We start from the raw sequence: 16,547 nt of genomic DNA, 5'->3' as shown, positions 1-16,547 counted from the left end.
TCCTTGGAGGCAGGATCTAAGCCACAAACGCTGGTCTGGGCACCAGAGGTCTTCAGTAACTCTTTCCTAAATGCTGGCTGCTGGAGACATGGATGATCACAGGCTTTCAATTATTGCAAGCAAATGCTTTAGGTCTTCCCAGTTTGGTGACAAGCTTTTCTTGGAGGTGATTCCTAATTCTTTTTTATTTAGTTAGTTTTAATTTTTTTTATTTCAGTATATTACAGGGGTACAAATGTTCAGGTTACATATATTGCCTTTGCCCCACCAGAGTCAGAGCTTTAAGCATGTCCATCCTCCAGACAGTGTGCACCGCACCCATTAGGTGTGTATATACCCATCTCCTCCTTCCCCCTCCATCTGCCCGACACCCAATGAATGTTATTGCTATATGTGCACTTAAGTATTGATCAGTTAATACCAATTTGATGGTGAGTACATGTGGTGCTTGTGTTTCCATTTTTGTGGTACTTCACTTAGTAGAATGGGCTCCAGCTCTATCCGGGATAATACAAGAGGTGCTGGATCATCCTTGTTTTTTGTGGCTGAGTAGAACTCCATGCTGATTCCTAATTCTTGTGCAGCCTGTCAGCACCTATCTTAGTACATTATTGGGCAAGAGGAAACCAACAAATGTCATCAGACATGAACATTTTGTTTATTTCCCTATGTACTTCCTTTTCACTTTTTTTTATTTTAGCTTTTATTGCTTCTTATGTTTATTTAACTTTACGGATTTTTATTTTTGTTTACTGTGTATTTTGAAATAATTCTAAATGGAGAGAAAAATTGCAATAATATACAAAGAACTCCAATATACCCTTCACTTAGAGTTTCCAAATGTTCACATTTTGCTCACTTTGCATTATTACTCGCTCCTTCCTTCCCCCCCCCACGTTTGCATACATATCACTATATCTACGTGTATCTACATTGCACGTACACAGCATATATGTATTGGGCACATATATATGTGTGTCAGTATGTGTATACATTTGTGCGCACAGACATACGGTTTTTCTAAACCACTTGGGAGTGCAGTTGTGGATGTGAGGCTCCTCTACTCCTAATCACTTCCTGTGCACTTCCTAAGACCATGACCTTTATCTTATATGCTAAAGCACAGTTATCAAAATCAGGAAATTTAATGTTGATACGATACCATTATTTAATCCATAGACCGTATTTACGGTTTACCAGTTGTCCCAATAATGTCGCTTCTGGGTGAATTTGCCTCTCCCTCCCCAGGCTGCAATCTGGGATCACATGGTGCATTCAGTTGTCAAGTCTCTTCAGTTTCCTTTAATCTGCGCCAGTTCCCCAGCTCTCCTTTGTCTTTTAGGACCCTGACATTTTGGGAGCATCCAGGCCAGTTGTTTTGTTTCCTGGTCTAAAAATGACCCCCTAAGATTTTTACCTCTCACCACGTTGTTACCAAACTCTCTTGTCCTCCAGACTTAGGGGAGGGACTCTTTGCAGGGCCTTGTAAAACCTTAAATAAACTACATGAACAAATTCCACTTTGACCACTATCTTGTTAAAATTCCTTAAAAAAGTTAACTCATTGGGCCCAAAGTACCTTAACAAAAGCCAGGCTGTACTTCTCCCTAGTATTCGCTGTTCCTCAAAGGGTTTTATGTGCTGTTTAATGATTTTTCACAAATAGTTTTTCTTGCCCTTAAAGTTAGATTAATTGAATTTTAATTCAGCAGGATCACTCTCTAAAAAAGAAACACTGACTATGCAGGTCATAGGGCCACTAGACCTAATTAAGGCCTTTTTCAAGCAGAGTGGGATTCTGAGGGGTAGAAAAGGCAGCCACACAGCACCCTAAACCCAAATTGAAAAAAAGGCCTTTTGCCTTCTCAGCAAAGGAAAACCTGGATGATCTAAGAAAGGAAACCCACCACTTCGGCTTTCTCTGGCTTGATCTACTCACCCTCTCCAGTTTGATTCTCCCACCTTTGATTCAGGGCCTAAGAACACTTCCCTTTGGCCCAATCTCCCCCTGCCCCAGTTAGCTCCATTTTCTTCCATTTGTTTCTGACCCTTTCAGAACTTTACTCTCATTAAAAAAAAAAATCCACACTTTTTGTATTTATTAAAAGTTTTCTTCAACAGCTAAACCTGGTTGAAATTCCCAAGATACAAAAGAAAATTCTAGGCCTTCTCTCTTGGATCCTGGCCTCAATAGCTCTATCCTTAGCTTTCTCTGCTGGCTCAGGTTTCCAGGCGCTTTGAATCCTTTTGTTCTATGAATTTCACTGAATGAATCAGTGAAGGAAGGACCAAAGCTTGTCATTTTTCCCAAAAAATTCTGCTCTTATTTTCATAATTAGCCTAGCCTGGATTTTAGTAAAAAAATAGATAAGTTAATGTCAGGTGTGGTGGCTCATGCCTATAATCCTAGCATTCTGGGAGGCCAAGGCAGGAGAATTGCTTGAGCCCAGGAGTTTGAGACCAGCAACATAGCAAGACCCCATCCCTAGAAAAAATAAGAAAAATTAGCCAGGTGTGGTGGCTCGCACCTGTAGTCCCAGCTACTTGGGAGGCTGAGTCAGGAGGATCACTCAAGCCCAGGAGTTGGAGGTTACAGTGAGCTATGATGATGCCACTGCACTCTAGCCTGGGCAATAGAGAGAAAGACCCTGTCTCAAAAAAAAAAGATACATTAAACAACCCATACTCAGATCTCTACAGAACATCAGACTCTAGGTTGAAGGGACAATTGTCATAGAAATACTGGGCCAGACAGCAGCCGCTCCTCTTCTGTGGCCTACGAGGGCTGCTTGTGACTTCAGATTCCTATCTGTGACACCACTCTTAGGGGTTTCAGGGTTTTTCACACTGTTCTTACGAAATGTCAGAAAAGGCCTATTTTTTACCCCCTATGGGAGAGAAGGCCTAGAAATGTCAGGGGATCCAGGGAAAGAACAGGCCAGGGGAGGTCCCCCCTCACCCTCTTACATGTGTAGCAGCTGCCATCCCTGGCAGAGTGGATTTTTACAGGCAAAAAAATGAAATCTCAGGAACCACTCCTGCAGCACTAGAGGCCATTCACTGAGTAGCCTTCGCCTGAGGAAGCACTCCTCCTTTCCACTGCCCTGCAAAGTGAGCATTTCCCTCATTTCACAGACGTGGAAGCTGAGGTTCAGAGAGGCCAAGCAGCCTGTACACGGTCACACAGCCAGGAGTGGCAGAGCTGGGATTTGAATCCAGGAGTGTAATTCTAATGCCCAAGACTTTTCCATGAACTCATCCTGCTTCCCTTCCAAGACTGCAAGGGGGCACTGGATTCAGGATCTCTACATGGCATTGATAGTAGCTTCTGCGTTTACTTAATTTATCTAACTTCCACTGACGCATTTTGAGTTTGAGATCAGCCTGGGCAATATAGTGAGACCCTGTCTCTTAAAAAAAAAAAAAAAAGTTAAGCCAGGCGAGGTAGTCTGCACCTATAGATGCAGCTTTTTGGAGGTTAAGGTGAGCTATGATCGTGTCACTTATACTCCATCCTGGGTGACAGAGCAAGACCCTATCTCTAAAAAAATTTTTTAAATAAATAAATTTTTTTTTTTTTTTTTTTGAGACAGAGTCTCACTGTGTTGCCCAGGCTAGAGTGCCATGACGTCAGCCTAGCTCATAGCAACCTCATACTCCTGGGCTCAAGCGATCCTCCTGCCTCAGCCTCCCGAGTAGCTGGGAATACAGGCATGCGCCACCATGCCCGGCTAGTTTTTTCTATGTTTTTAGTTGTCCAATTAATTTCTTTCTATTTTTAGTAGAGACGGGATCTCGCTCTTGCTCAGGCTGGTTTCGAACTCCTGAGCTCAAACAATCCGCCCGCCTTGGCCTCCCAGAGAGCTAGGATTACAGGCGTGAGAAAATAAATAAAAATTTTAAAAGGCCACTCCTAGGTAAAATCCAGGGGGGGAAGTCATCTAAGTTTATCATGCAGTTATTTACCAAAAATGGAGAATTTTAATTTTTCTTTTTCTTTTTTTTTGAAACTAGATCTTATTCTGTCATCCAAGCTGGAGAGCAGTGGCCCAATCATAGCTCCACTGTAACCTGGAATTCCTGGGCTCCAGTGATCCTGCTTCAGCCTCCCAAGTAGCTGGGACTACAGGTGTGTGCCAGCATGGCTGGCTAATTTTTTATTTATTTTTTTGTAGAGATGGGGGTCTTGCTATGTTGGCCAGGATGGTCTTGCTGGTCTTGAGCTCCTGGGCTCAAGCGACCCTCCTGGCCTTCTAAAGTGCTTGGGAGTACAGGCATGAACCATTGTGCCTGGCCTTAACTTTTCTTTTCTATCTCCTATTCAGTCAAGGTACTATATACAAGTTGGAAGTTCAGTATGCAAGTTCAGTGTTTCTTTTCTTGCTCAGTGATTTTCAAGAAATTGAGTGTGATTTTTTTCTTTTCTAAACTGCATTCCTATGACCATGTAAGGCATACCTCTATGTATTGGTTAGTACTATTTTGAAAAGTGCTTAATTATGTACAACCCAAAATATTGGTGTTTTGTATGGATCACAAGTGTAGCATTCCATGATTCTGTTATTTGTCACAACTGTTATTTAAAGAACCAACTATGTATTGCGTGAAGACATTTTAACCTTTTTTAAAGGTTAGTTTAAATAAACCCCAAGGTAACTGGACTTCTAAAGCACCTTTCTGTTTACTTGATATCTATTTTAGCAATAATTTTTTTTTACGACCCTCTGACTCAGCAAAGTAAATAAAAGTATATTCATCACCATTAAAAAAAAAACGAACAAAAACCCCAGTCTTGGCTTCAGAGGAAAGGTCCTTCAGCTTGGGGGAGGGAGTTTTATGAATGAAAACAATGGGCCTCCTCCCTGTAAAAATGCCTCAAGAAATAATAAGATAATTTCAGTCATCAAAAAATAATCAGATAAATTCAGGTGGAGAAAACTTCTCCAAGACCCCTGGCCCCAAGCCCTCAAAACTATCAATGTTATGAGATACTAAAAAGGTTGGAGGAATTAAAGAGGACTAAATAAAGACTTAAAATGCAATTATAATGCAATTCAGGATTCTGAATTCAATTCTAGACCAGGGGAGAAAATAGCAATAAAGGGTATATTGGGAGCAACTGAGAAAATTTAAATATGGACTTTATATTATTAGATAAAATTATTGTACCAATTGTGGACAGAAAAATCCAAACTCTGAAATATTTGAAAGAGGTTTATTCTGAGCCAAATTTGAGAACCATGGCCCGGAGCCACTCTCAAGAAGCCTTGAGCAAGTGGACTCGCTGTGGTTGGGTTACAGTTTGGTTTTATACATTTTAGAGAGACAGGGGTTACAGGTAAAGTTATAAATCAGTACATGGGAGGCATACATTGGTTTGTCCCGAAAAGGCGGGACATCTCGGAGCGGGGGGGCTTACAAATCATAGGTGCATTTAGGGATTCTTTAGTTGATCATTGGCTGAAAGAGTTAGGTTTTGTCCTAAAGACCAGGAATCAGCTGAAAGGAATGTTTAAGGGTCTTTTATCTATCACATGATGCTATACCAGAATCAGGTTGGGAAGCAAACAACATCATAAAAACCTGTTTACTGAGGCTCTGTCATTCGTAGGCATGACTCATCTGGCCTCCTTTGGAAGGAATTTTGAGCAAAAGAAAAAGATCAGAGTTTAGTCCTCACGATGTTAAATTTCCTGGGAGTTATAATTGTGTTATGTTTATATAATGGATGGCCTTATTCTTAGAGATACAAGTTGAAACATACAGTGGTGAAGTGTCATGGTGTTCAAGTTATTCTCAAAAGTTCAGTTGAAGAAAAAAGAAAAATATAGAGAGATAGATGCAATTGTGTATGTGTGCAAAGAGAAAGAAGGAGCATGCTAAGGTGAATGTTGGCAAAGTGTTAATTGGTGGATCTAGGGCATAAAGAGGTTCATTAAATAATTTTTCCATCTTTTCTATATATTTAATATTTTTCAAAATAAAAAGTTGGAGGAAAATAAAGTGAAAATTCAGATATGCAGCTCGTTGTGCTTCCTAGGGAATTGACAGCAAATTAATAGTGAATCATCTTCCCCTTTCCCCAAAACAACACATGACACATACCATACTGTACGTGGTATGGGGGGTGTCACATCTCTAACGCTCTCCCACAGAACCCACAGAACCACAGGGTCTGAGAACTGGGACTTCCCTTGCCTACCTCAAATTGCAGACAGCTCCCTCCAGCACAAGACTGTGGCAGAGATCTTTCCTAGTTTTATTTATCTGCAACATAACCTTTATTGTCTAATCATTCAAAGTAGACTCCTGTCCCTCTCTATCTGCCCACCTGAAATGATACCTCCTCCTTGAAGCCTTGTCCAAATTCTTGGGTCCTTGTCTTCATCCCCGGTTTGGCCTGGGGCTCTTGAGGCTAGGACTATGTGGTCATCTCCTCTTGACTTATGCCCTGTAAGTCCGGCAATGCCACTTGCCCACATTCAATTAACAGATATTTCCCTGGCCCAATTATGACATAAAACCTTGTCCCCGACTTTTAGGTGCTTCACATTTAGTTGTGGAGATGAGATTTGTTTTCACCATTTCTCAAAACTCAGAGGCAGGAAAATACACAAATAAAGTAAGATAAAGAAGTGAAACAAACAAAATCAATCAATTAAATTAAATAATGAGATACAACAAAACGAAAAATTAAATAAAAAACAAAATAAATGAAATTAATTGATGAACAAAATAAAATTAATAAAATGAAATAAAATTATAAACCAAATAAAATAATGAAGTGAAATAAACGAAATGAAATAAAAGTAAATACAATGAGATCATTAAATAAAAACAAAGTAAAATAAATACAAGGAAATAGAAAAAGGAAATGAAATTAATTAGACAAGCACCGTCATTGCCGAAGGAAACTAAGCGTGATTGCATTTGCAGGGCCGGATTCCGTTCTTCCGCCCCGCGTCTTCGCGCCCCGTAGATAGTCGGCCACAGCTGGAGCTCAGCTGCAGGATCCGAGGGGCGGGGAGCGCGGCGCCCCTGGGTGTCGCCGGGCTCCCAGGTGGTCCACGCGGAGCCCCGCGGGGGAGAAGGGCCCTCGGGATTGACAGGCTCCCCCGCCCTCCCGGGGTCGTCTCGCCCACCGTGCCGCCGGTAGGCGGCGCTCTGGGTGCCGCGGTCCTCGCACCGCGCCGCGGATGGAGTCCGCCCCGCCACCCACCCAGCCCGCGCATCTGCGCTCAGCGCCTTTGCTGTGGGACCTCGGGCGGCCTCTGAACCCTTTGAGTTGAGTCCCCTTCGCTAAAGTGTGTACAAAACACCCTTCCCCCTTCGCCCTGCCACCTGCGGTCTCTCGGATGCCCACTCTGAGGATGAACCCGTAACGGTTAGCTTGGAGCCTCCGGTGGGTGTCACATCAAACACACGGAGATTGTCGCCAAGAACATAAATGTGGAACTGAGCAGGAGGATGGTGCACCAACGCCTTGATCTTCCCCGATGGAATAGTCTTGCTTCATATAAAATAATTGAAAGTGTCAACATCTTAGTAAGTATGGAGTAAAATGTATTCACCTGCCTGGCTCAGGGAAAAGGATATTCACAAGGAAAAGGATAGCCACAGCTACCTGTGGCTTTAGCAGGGATTAAGCGACGGCAGAGGACATTTGCAGGCGGCCTTTCCACGAGTCCCAGAGGTCCCAGGAAAGCCACGCTGGGGGAGGGGAGGGTTGGGGGTGGGGATGGGGCCGCGGGCTGCTCGCATGCAAATGCAGCTGTGACAATCTGGCCGGGCGCCTCTGCGCCTCCGGGAGGCCGAGGCAGGAACAAAGCATTAGCATTTTCTACATGTGAAAGGCCCGCATTCCTGGGCGGGGAGGCCGCGAGGGCGCCGCCCCCCCTTCCCATTCACACTCGGGACCACACAGAGCGCCTCTCGCGCCAAATGCTCCGAGGTTCGTTTCAGCTTTTCTTTTGACCCGGGCGATGCAAACGAAATGTAGATATTTCCCTAAACGCCGGCTTTGACATTTAATGCGATCCTAAGTAGTCTGAAATGTGGACGGGATTAGGAGGAGGCTGGGGGCCCACAGGGACACTTGGGCAAATCCCCCTAAATCCTCCAGGACAATTGTTTGTCACCACACGGATTCCCACTGCCCCAAATGAGGGGGCTAATGAACTTCGCTGCCTCCTCCCGTGGCAGCCCCACTCCCACCCTGGAGCCTGCGTTTCTGCTCTGTCCTTCTCAGGGACAAAGGGGAAGATGAAATTTCTGCACGGGTTTGTTTACTGTAGGCCGGGCCAGCTGCCTTGGAGGATTGAGTTTGACCAGTAACCACAACCCACCCATCCTGGGCTACTATTTAACTCCCACTCCACAGGGCTCAGAGGGTCAAGGATGCGGAGGCCCTGTGAGCCTTGGGGTTATGTTAATCGGCCAGGAGTCCCCACCTTGAAAGCAGCAGGCCCTGTGAGACACTGCCAGGCCTAGAAAGCAGACTTTATTGTTCATCTAGAACAATCCACAAACTGTATAATGCACAGCCTGTCTTCAAAGGTACTAACAATCCAGGAGGGGAAAGAAGATAGATGACAAAGAACATGTTGTGAAAGACACGTGCTTGCACATCTGCAAAGTTACTACGGGGCTCAGCAAGAAAGCTCACCAGCCCAGAGCATGTGCAATGGAGCCTGGGGGTAAGAGGAAGCTCCCTGGAGGAGGTTGGGGCTGTGGAGAGGCGGTGTGGGATGGTAGGATGTTGACACACTGCAACTGAAGGGAGAAAATTCTAGGCAGCAGAGGAGCCTGAAGCAAAGCCCTGGGGGTGAAAAATGGTGACTCCTTTTGGGAGATGGCAGAGAATCCAGTTTGGTGAACACATGGGGTGTAAGGGGGGTTAACAGTAGCTAAGTAGGGAGGGTAGAAAGAGACCTTCAGGTCTTCCTACAGGAACTCCAAGGCAGGAGTCCGAGCTGTGCCTTAGGAAGTTATAGACTGTGGCAAGGAGGAAAGGGTGGGAGAAGGGACCTGGGAGACCTGGGACCTCGTCATCACAAGGCGAGGACCTGGGCAAGGCAGGTAAAAATGGAATGGAACACGGGATGCCAGCATTTATTAAGCAATTACTATGAACCAGACACTAGACATATGAAGTAGGGGGTGATTGGGCTGAGCTGGTCTCTTAGGTAGCAGGAGGGGTAAGTGAACTCATCTGTGTTAAGTGTCCACTGTGCATTTGTCATCTCATTTTAATCCTCACACTAGGCCCTGAGGAAAGGTACCCTGATTTTACAAACTGGTCAAAAAAACTTGAGACAAGCCAGGTGCAGTGGCTCACACCTGTAATCCCAGAACTTTGGGAGGCTGAGGTGGGAGGATCACTTGAGGCCAGGAGCTCAAAACCAGCCTGGGCAACACAGCAAGACCCCATTTCTACAAAAAATTTAAAAATTAGCGGGCATAGTGGCTAACATGCCTATAGTCCCAGGTACTCGGGAAGCTGAGGCAGGAGGACAGGTTGAGCCCAAGAGAGATAAAGCCATTTGCTCAAAGTCACTGGGTTGAGTAAGGGGCAAAGTCTCCAGCCAACTAGTCAGAAAAGAGTATGAGTGGTTGGACTGTCAGGGTACGGTTTGTTATGAAAGGTAGCACTGTGCCATGGAAGAGGCCATGGAGGGTGACTGGTGTTCATGTGTAGGCAGGTGAAAGTGGATTGGGAAAGGCCATGGAAGGTTGCTAAGCCTTCCTGCCAGTCAAGAGCAAGGCTTGAGCTCTTTACAGGGGCCAGATCATCTTAGGGTTAAGGGCCAGGAGGCATAATGGAAGACTGCTTACTCCAGCTGTTCTGAGGGTTCCTGCCTTGCAGTTTCAGAGACACTTGCAACAACATTCTGTTGGGTCTGTTAAAGGATCCATGAGGTAAATCTGTTCCTAGTTTGTATATGGTGCAGCTGAATTGGGGGTGAAGCTTGAACAGAACTAATGGGGCTCTTCTCAGAATTCAAAACCCCAGCAAAAAAGATGTTATCCTTTACGTTTTACGGATGATGCCAACAACACCCGCGCCTGTTAAATTCCAGAAAAACATATACCACATTAGAAAGTATATATACCAGACACACAAAGGGGGAAGAAACTGGGATAGCTAGGAAAAACTTCAGAGAAGTAGCATTTATTTATTTGCTCTGTTGCCTAGGCTGGAGTGCAGTGGTGTGATCACAGCTCACTGCTGCCTTGAACTCCTGGGCTCAAGTGATCTATCTCAGCCTCCCAAAGCTGGGACTATAGGTGCATGCTACTATACCCAGAAGTGGCATTGAAAGCCTCTTAGTATAGACAGGATTATATACTACTCATATGGTTAGTTAGAGGTGGCTTTAACAAACTGGGGCAGGAAAAACAGATGGCAGGAAGCCTTCCTAGTTTGGGGGAACCAGTGTGAATGGTCTCAGAGGTGAAAAGCTTACATTTAATTTGCTCCGCTCTGCTGAGGGTGGGCAGTGGAGATTTGCAAAGCTGAGATGCTGGGACGTTAATCTGAAAACAAGGCATCAGACATAGTTCACCAGGTTGGGAAAACACTTAAGTGGCCCCCCCTTAAGACATGCAGGGCTGTCCCAGCAAGTGAAGCAGACACTGTTAGTGACTTCTTCCCCACGATTCCCTGCAGCTAAGGATGGCTACATGACGTGATTTGACAAAGGGATGTAAGCCGAGGTCTGCTGGGGGCTTCTGAGAAAGCTTTGTTCCTAATAGTCTCCTATCAAGATTAGCTACCTGTGCCTTCTTCTTGCCTTTAATGTGATGCTGGAACATCTTGTGACCATGAGGACAAAAGCTCAAATGTTAAGGATAGTGGCATGGAAGAATAGAGCTGAGTCCCTGATGACATCACTGGATACTAGAACCAAGGCCAACAGCTACCTACATATCCCCCCTTCTCAAGGGAGAGAAAAGCAATCTTTGTTAAATCATAGATCTATTTTTTGCTACTTGCAGCCAACTGTATTCTTATTTAACATGGGACCTGCCTTGCCCTTCATAGCTATTCCTGCTTTCCCATAAATAAATCAGCATGCAGAGAAAAGTTCTAATTTCTCAGGATTTCTCCAAAGACGTGTTGTTTTCAAGTGCAATTACAGGCCTTTTCCTACTCCATACTACCAAGATCATGTGAGTTCCTAACAATTTATGAAGTCTGTGAACTTACTCTCCAGAAAATGCTCAGGCTAAGCAACTCTGCTACCATGCTGCAGAATTTGGGTGGGTTCCACCACGCCAGCAGAGGCTGCAGACGGAGATCAATACCAGTGCAGCTAAAGGGTCCTACTCTCACCTCATCTGGAAAGGGCTTCAAGAGGCCCAAAGTAGGTAGGCCACCTCCGCCTTCCGTATCCACCTGGAATCTACTCTGTGTATAAAACAACTGCAAGTGGCAATGGAACAATGAAGCCCCTTCCTACATCCATCCACGTTTAAGTGAAGGAAGAAATTCTTTCCCTTTCTGAGTCTGTGGGCAATGCCTAGTTAAATCACAAATACTCAGTTCCAGTACATATCCCTATCTGAATTCTGTTTCTGGTCAGCAACAGAATAATTCAGATAGTTTCAGATAAATCACGTGCTTATCCAAACACTTGCCTATTTCTGAAACTGAGGAACCATGTAGATTCAGCTAGTGTGTTACACTTCCCTGAGGCTGGTCTCCAAACTAGGGAACTGAAGAGACGCAGACAGCAAAGTATACTCCTAAATGGCAAGCTTTGGCGGATCCATTAATGCCAAACACTATCTTAACTAGGGGTCACCCAGTTTTCTAAAGCAAGTCTGTGCTATTTTTTTCTACTTAAAGTTAGCATACATCTACCCTATCGGCAAATTTTGTTAATGTCAATCCTACAACACATACCTGTTTTTTGGGAAGAAGCTTTTAAATTCTTGTTTGCATTTGTAAAGGGGTGGTTGAGCAATGAACCTTGAACTACATGCTAACAGACTCCAGAGCCAGTGCTTCTGCCTAAGGGTACAGGAGGATGAACAAGACAAGTGCATTGAACCAAACCTGTTTGTCTATATTTGTAATTTTTAAGTAAATGATTCCTAACAGATCAGTCATGTCTTCTTAACCCAATTATACCAGCCCTATGGGTTATTACACATTTTCTGGTCCCTTTAGTCATAACTAGGCATAAAACACATCAATTCTCTCTCCCTTTCCTCCACCCCAGGTCAGCTTCTGCACTGGCTATTTATCTACTGCTGATGTTCTTCTGTGAATTTCTTTAGTATTTAACATTAAATCTCAGATGCTAAATACTCTGTTGCAAGAAAAGACTGTATAAGACTTCTGATAAGATCGTGTTTTAATTGCCCATGACACATATTGAATAATGGCTCGAAATTAATAGGCAGAAATTAAAGAAAAACAGCTGAAAATGAGTTTGTGAATCCTTAATTTTAAGTAAGCTTCTGGCAAAACAGTCATGGGTAGAACGAGTGGAAATTGTGTCTTCAAAACTAACAACCTTCACCGTCTGTCTTTTATTCATTTTGTTGTGATACAATGACAAAGGCCAGTAAATACTGCCCTGGGTCTCAGGTAACATTTTTCCAAAAGTGCAATATCACTTTCTCTGCACAGTGGTGAAAGCCGGCATTTGGATGGGCTGGATCGGGTGGACAGGCTGAAACACTGGCTTCTTTCTCACATCAGCGTGTGTTTTCACTGCAGGGAGCAGCTGATTCCTTTTGATGATCTGTAAGGCCAGCTGGGTATTACCTATAAGAACACATCCTAGTAAGAAACAAAGCACACAACAATACCACCACACACAAAGCCAGCCACCAGAATTCTACAAGGGAGGTAAAAGATAATCTAGAAGAGTGGTGGGTCTGTAGCCTTGGTGGTACACATAATGCCTGCGACCCATCCCCCAAAATTCTGATTTAAGTGATGCAGGGTGTGGCCTGGCAATGGGATTTTTAAAAGCTTCCTAGTGATTCTAAGGTACAGCCCAGGTTAAGAACTTGTTACATTTTTCTCTTTTGGAGCTCTGAGAAAAAAAAAAAACAAACAAACTTGTTACAAGTGGGCTGTATAAAAGAAGGGATCTAGGACCATGCACTAACTGTCATCAAGTCTTTAAGGAGACCAAGGCTTACTTGGGTGTCAGGCACTTAAAATTACTTCTCCAGCTACAAAATAGGGGGAGCCTTGTAAAGGTTCCCACGATCAACAAGGAGGTATAACTTAGATCTCTCTCTCTTTTGTTTTTTTTAAAGAGATGGGGTCTTGCTCTGCTGCCCAGGCTAGAGTTCAGTGGCTATTCGCAGGCATGATTATAGCACACTGCAGCCTCAAACTCCTGGGCTCAAATGACCCTCTCACCTCAGCCTCCTGAGTAGCTGGGACTATAGGCACGTACCACTGTACCCGGCTGTGACTCAGAACTCTTAATATCTCTGTCCCTCCTATCATAATTTATCCCATTCACATCTCTTTTCTACTTTATGCCATCTCATATTTAAGGCTTACAGCCTTTCTTCTAGGAAGCCACATCCTGGAGATCATATATGCTCTAGAGGCATGACCTGGATTTATGTTTAAATAAGTAATTCTGAGCAAGAATGGCTTACTGTAAAACTCATTAATGACATCTGTGTTCCAAATACTATGGTGTAGAACTCAAAACAACAGGAATTCTGACTCATGTTCTCAATTAGAGTCACTTAGCTGCCTAAGAAAAAGGTTAATTAGTAGGGATTAATTATAATTAAGCATCAGAAGTTATGATTCTGCATTTTCACAGATAAGATGAAATATGCTTAACTTGCAAGGAGGTATTTGTAGGATACCAAAAACTCTCTAATTACATTTTCTCTTTTTCTTTTGTTAAAAGAGTTTTTTTAATGATGGCATTAGGCAAAATTATTTAAAGTCAATAAATTTTCATTCAAGGAATTTCACATGTGGTTCCTTCCACTGTCCATCAAGGATAGCCTTAGTTCCTCAAAGGCTGGAGTCTCTGAAGATTTACCTTCAAGACAGCCCTTTTTAATAGAACAGATCCTTAATCCATAGTTCTTTTGTCAGCCCAGAAGTTACTTGCCACAATTCTTTTCTTTCATTTTGGCTTCTTTTATCTCCATCTCAATATGGACATACTGATGAAAACTTAAATTCCCCACCAAGAATCTTCAGGATCTAATTTCTTTAAGTTACGTTAGGGTCATTTTTAGAGTAGATCTGCCCGGTTCTCAATTTGACACCCTTTGGAAAAATGAATGAGTTCAAATCATATTAGTTCCTAAAGCCATCACACTCAAGAATAGTACAGATCAGTGGGATATGCCAATACCTAAGGTAAAAACCAGGATAGACCTCAACCTCTACCTACATTTTTGTTTAAGAGAACTTGATGGGTGATATCTTCAAGGAAGGCAAAGTTTTGATTTTTAAGAGAAAAAGCAGACATCAAAAATCTTGGCTTCTTTGAAGGGTTAAAGTTCTAACTAGAGAGAATTACTCACCATTCTGCAGTTCAAGGTAGACTGCCAACAAGATGGCCTCAGGAGGCACCTCTTTAGGATGGATCATTGAAGCCGCCTTTGCTCAAAACAGAAAGACACCCATGAAAACCAACAGCTTAAGATACAAACTCCAAGTACATCTGCCAACCAAGGACAAGGTAGCAAACTCATTCAAGCTCATTCCCACATAACTTCCTGGGACTACCTATTGTTCTGCTAAGCTAAGATGCCCCTCACCTGCCTTTGTCTTTAAACCTACCAATTAAGCTAGACATGTATTTATATATATATAGGTAGGGTTTTGATATGTTGTCCAAGGCCAGCCTTTAATTCCTGAGCTCAAGCAATCCTCCTTCCTCAGCCTCCCAAGTAGCTGGGACTATAGGTATGTACTGCTGCCTCTGGCTTAGACATGTGATTTTTAAATGATTCAATATTTTCTCTTGCCTAATCCATAACAAGTTTTTTTTTTTTTTTTGAGACAGAGTCTTCCTCTGCTACCCATGCTCGAGTGCAGTGGCATCGCCCTAGCTCACAGCAACCTCAAACTCCTCCTGGGCTCAAGCAATCCTACTGCCTCAGCCTCCCAAGTAGCTGGGACTACAGGTACACGCCACCATGCCTGGCTAATTTTTTCTATATATTTTTAGTTGTCTGGCTAATTTCTTTCTATTTTTAGTAGAGACTGGGTCTCGCTCTAGCTCAGGCTGGTTTTGAACTCCTAACCTTGAGCAATCCTCCCGCCTTGGCCTCCCAGAGTGCTAGGATTTACAGGTGTGAGCCACCACGCCCGGCCCATAACAAGTTCTTAATGGGGGAAAGTTTTTCTTCCCTCTGGGTTTTCACATGCTTGGAATTCTTATTCTGTCTCTTGGCTATTCTGGGTTTTGAGATGGGTGATCTGACACCCCTGATTGTACATGTTAGTCATCTGCCCAGGTCAGCTGGTGGCTCTTCACCAAAGATACAGTTGCATTTACATCAAAATCTGCACGCCCATTTGTTTCCCTAAGTAACATCTCAGCATTGTAGGTTGTAAATTGCCAATGTCGGGACTAAGAATTCAAACTTAAATGGTAATACAGAAAACATGTACTTCTTAGCATGTTTGATTTTCTTAAGGATTGAAATGTAATACAATTTAGTCAAACAGAATCATTTATTGGTTTAGGCAACATGCTGCCTTTAAATGAGTAAGAGCCACAGCACCAGCCAGCAGTTTCTCTCTGATCCAGTCCTGAGAAAAGGAAGCCTGGACTGCTCTGCTCAAAGGCGCTGAAATGATAGGTTTATTTGCTCAGTCTGGGTCTCTCTGGGCTGCGGCCTTTTCCTCACCTTACTATCAACTTGTACTTCCCCATGTAGTTTTAGTTGCTCATTACTTCCAGATTGCTTTACTTCTTCCCTTAATCTAATCAGAAAATGTACTTCTACAAATACTCATTCACCAGAGGTGGGTGTGGAGATAAGACAGGGACTTCCCCTGATGATAAACAAGCATGCAAATAACTACCAATAATCCAAACAACTTTACCTAAATTGCTGCATACCCTGGCATGACCTAAATGCCAGGGAAGGAGGCCAGTAAATGTGCTGTGAGTATGGAGAAAAAGAAAGAAGTTTTTCTTTTTTTCTTTCTTTTTTTTTTTAGAAAGATAGGCAAAGAAAGAATTTTCTTTCAAATAAAGAGCTTTGGAGTAAGGGAAGCCTCCCTTAGTCTTTGCAGGGCAGATATTTGATAGGCAGAAAATAGGGGGAAATGGGATTGAAGGTTGAAGGTTGAATGTGGAAGATGTCTGGGGAACCAGAAACTTGTACTAGGTTAGTTCCTGGCAGCACAAGGAGAGACTAGTGGGGAGACTCACACAGAGGATGTGCTCCTAAGAAGTTCCTCATGAATGAGGTAGGGAGACTTTTATTCTTCTCACTACATCACTGAGGTATAACAACTCAGTTGAAAAAGTGAGAATTTATACTTCTAGGCCTAGCTTTACAAGTAAGCCATATAGATAAGATTA

At 43.3% G+C, this 16,547-nt stretch overlaps 1 protein-coding gene across 1 annotated transcript in view; it reads right to left on the bottom strand.

The window, feature by feature from the left end:
* Positions 1 to 12,344: 12,344 nt before the first annotated feature.
* Positions 12,345 to 16,547, bottom strand: part of CNOT10 (CCR4-NOT transcription complex, subunit 10) — a 99,602-nt gene continuing 95,399 nt past the window's right edge. Inside the window, exons 15-16 of the mRNA XM_012646863.1 lie at positions 14,530 to 14,605; positions 12,345 to 12,778 (exon numbers count right to left, since the gene is read on the bottom strand). Coding sequence (XP_012502317.1) covers positions 12,624 to 12,778; positions 14,530 to 14,605 — 231 coding nt within the window. The 3' untranslated portion in view covers positions 12,345 to 12,623. The remainder of the gene's footprint in view (positions 12,779 to 14,529; positions 14,606 to 16,547) is intronic.

This window comes from Propithecus coquereli, unplaced genomic scaffold (genome assembly GCF_000956105.1).
Source record: "Propithecus coquereli isolate 6110/MARCELLA unplaced genomic scaffold, Pcoq_1.0 Scaffold251, whole genome shotgun sequence".
Lineage (NCBI taxonomy): Eukaryota > Metazoa > Chordata > Mammalia > Primates > Indriidae > Propithecus > Propithecus coquereli.
This window is presented reverse-complemented; position numbering and strand designations above follow the sequence as displayed.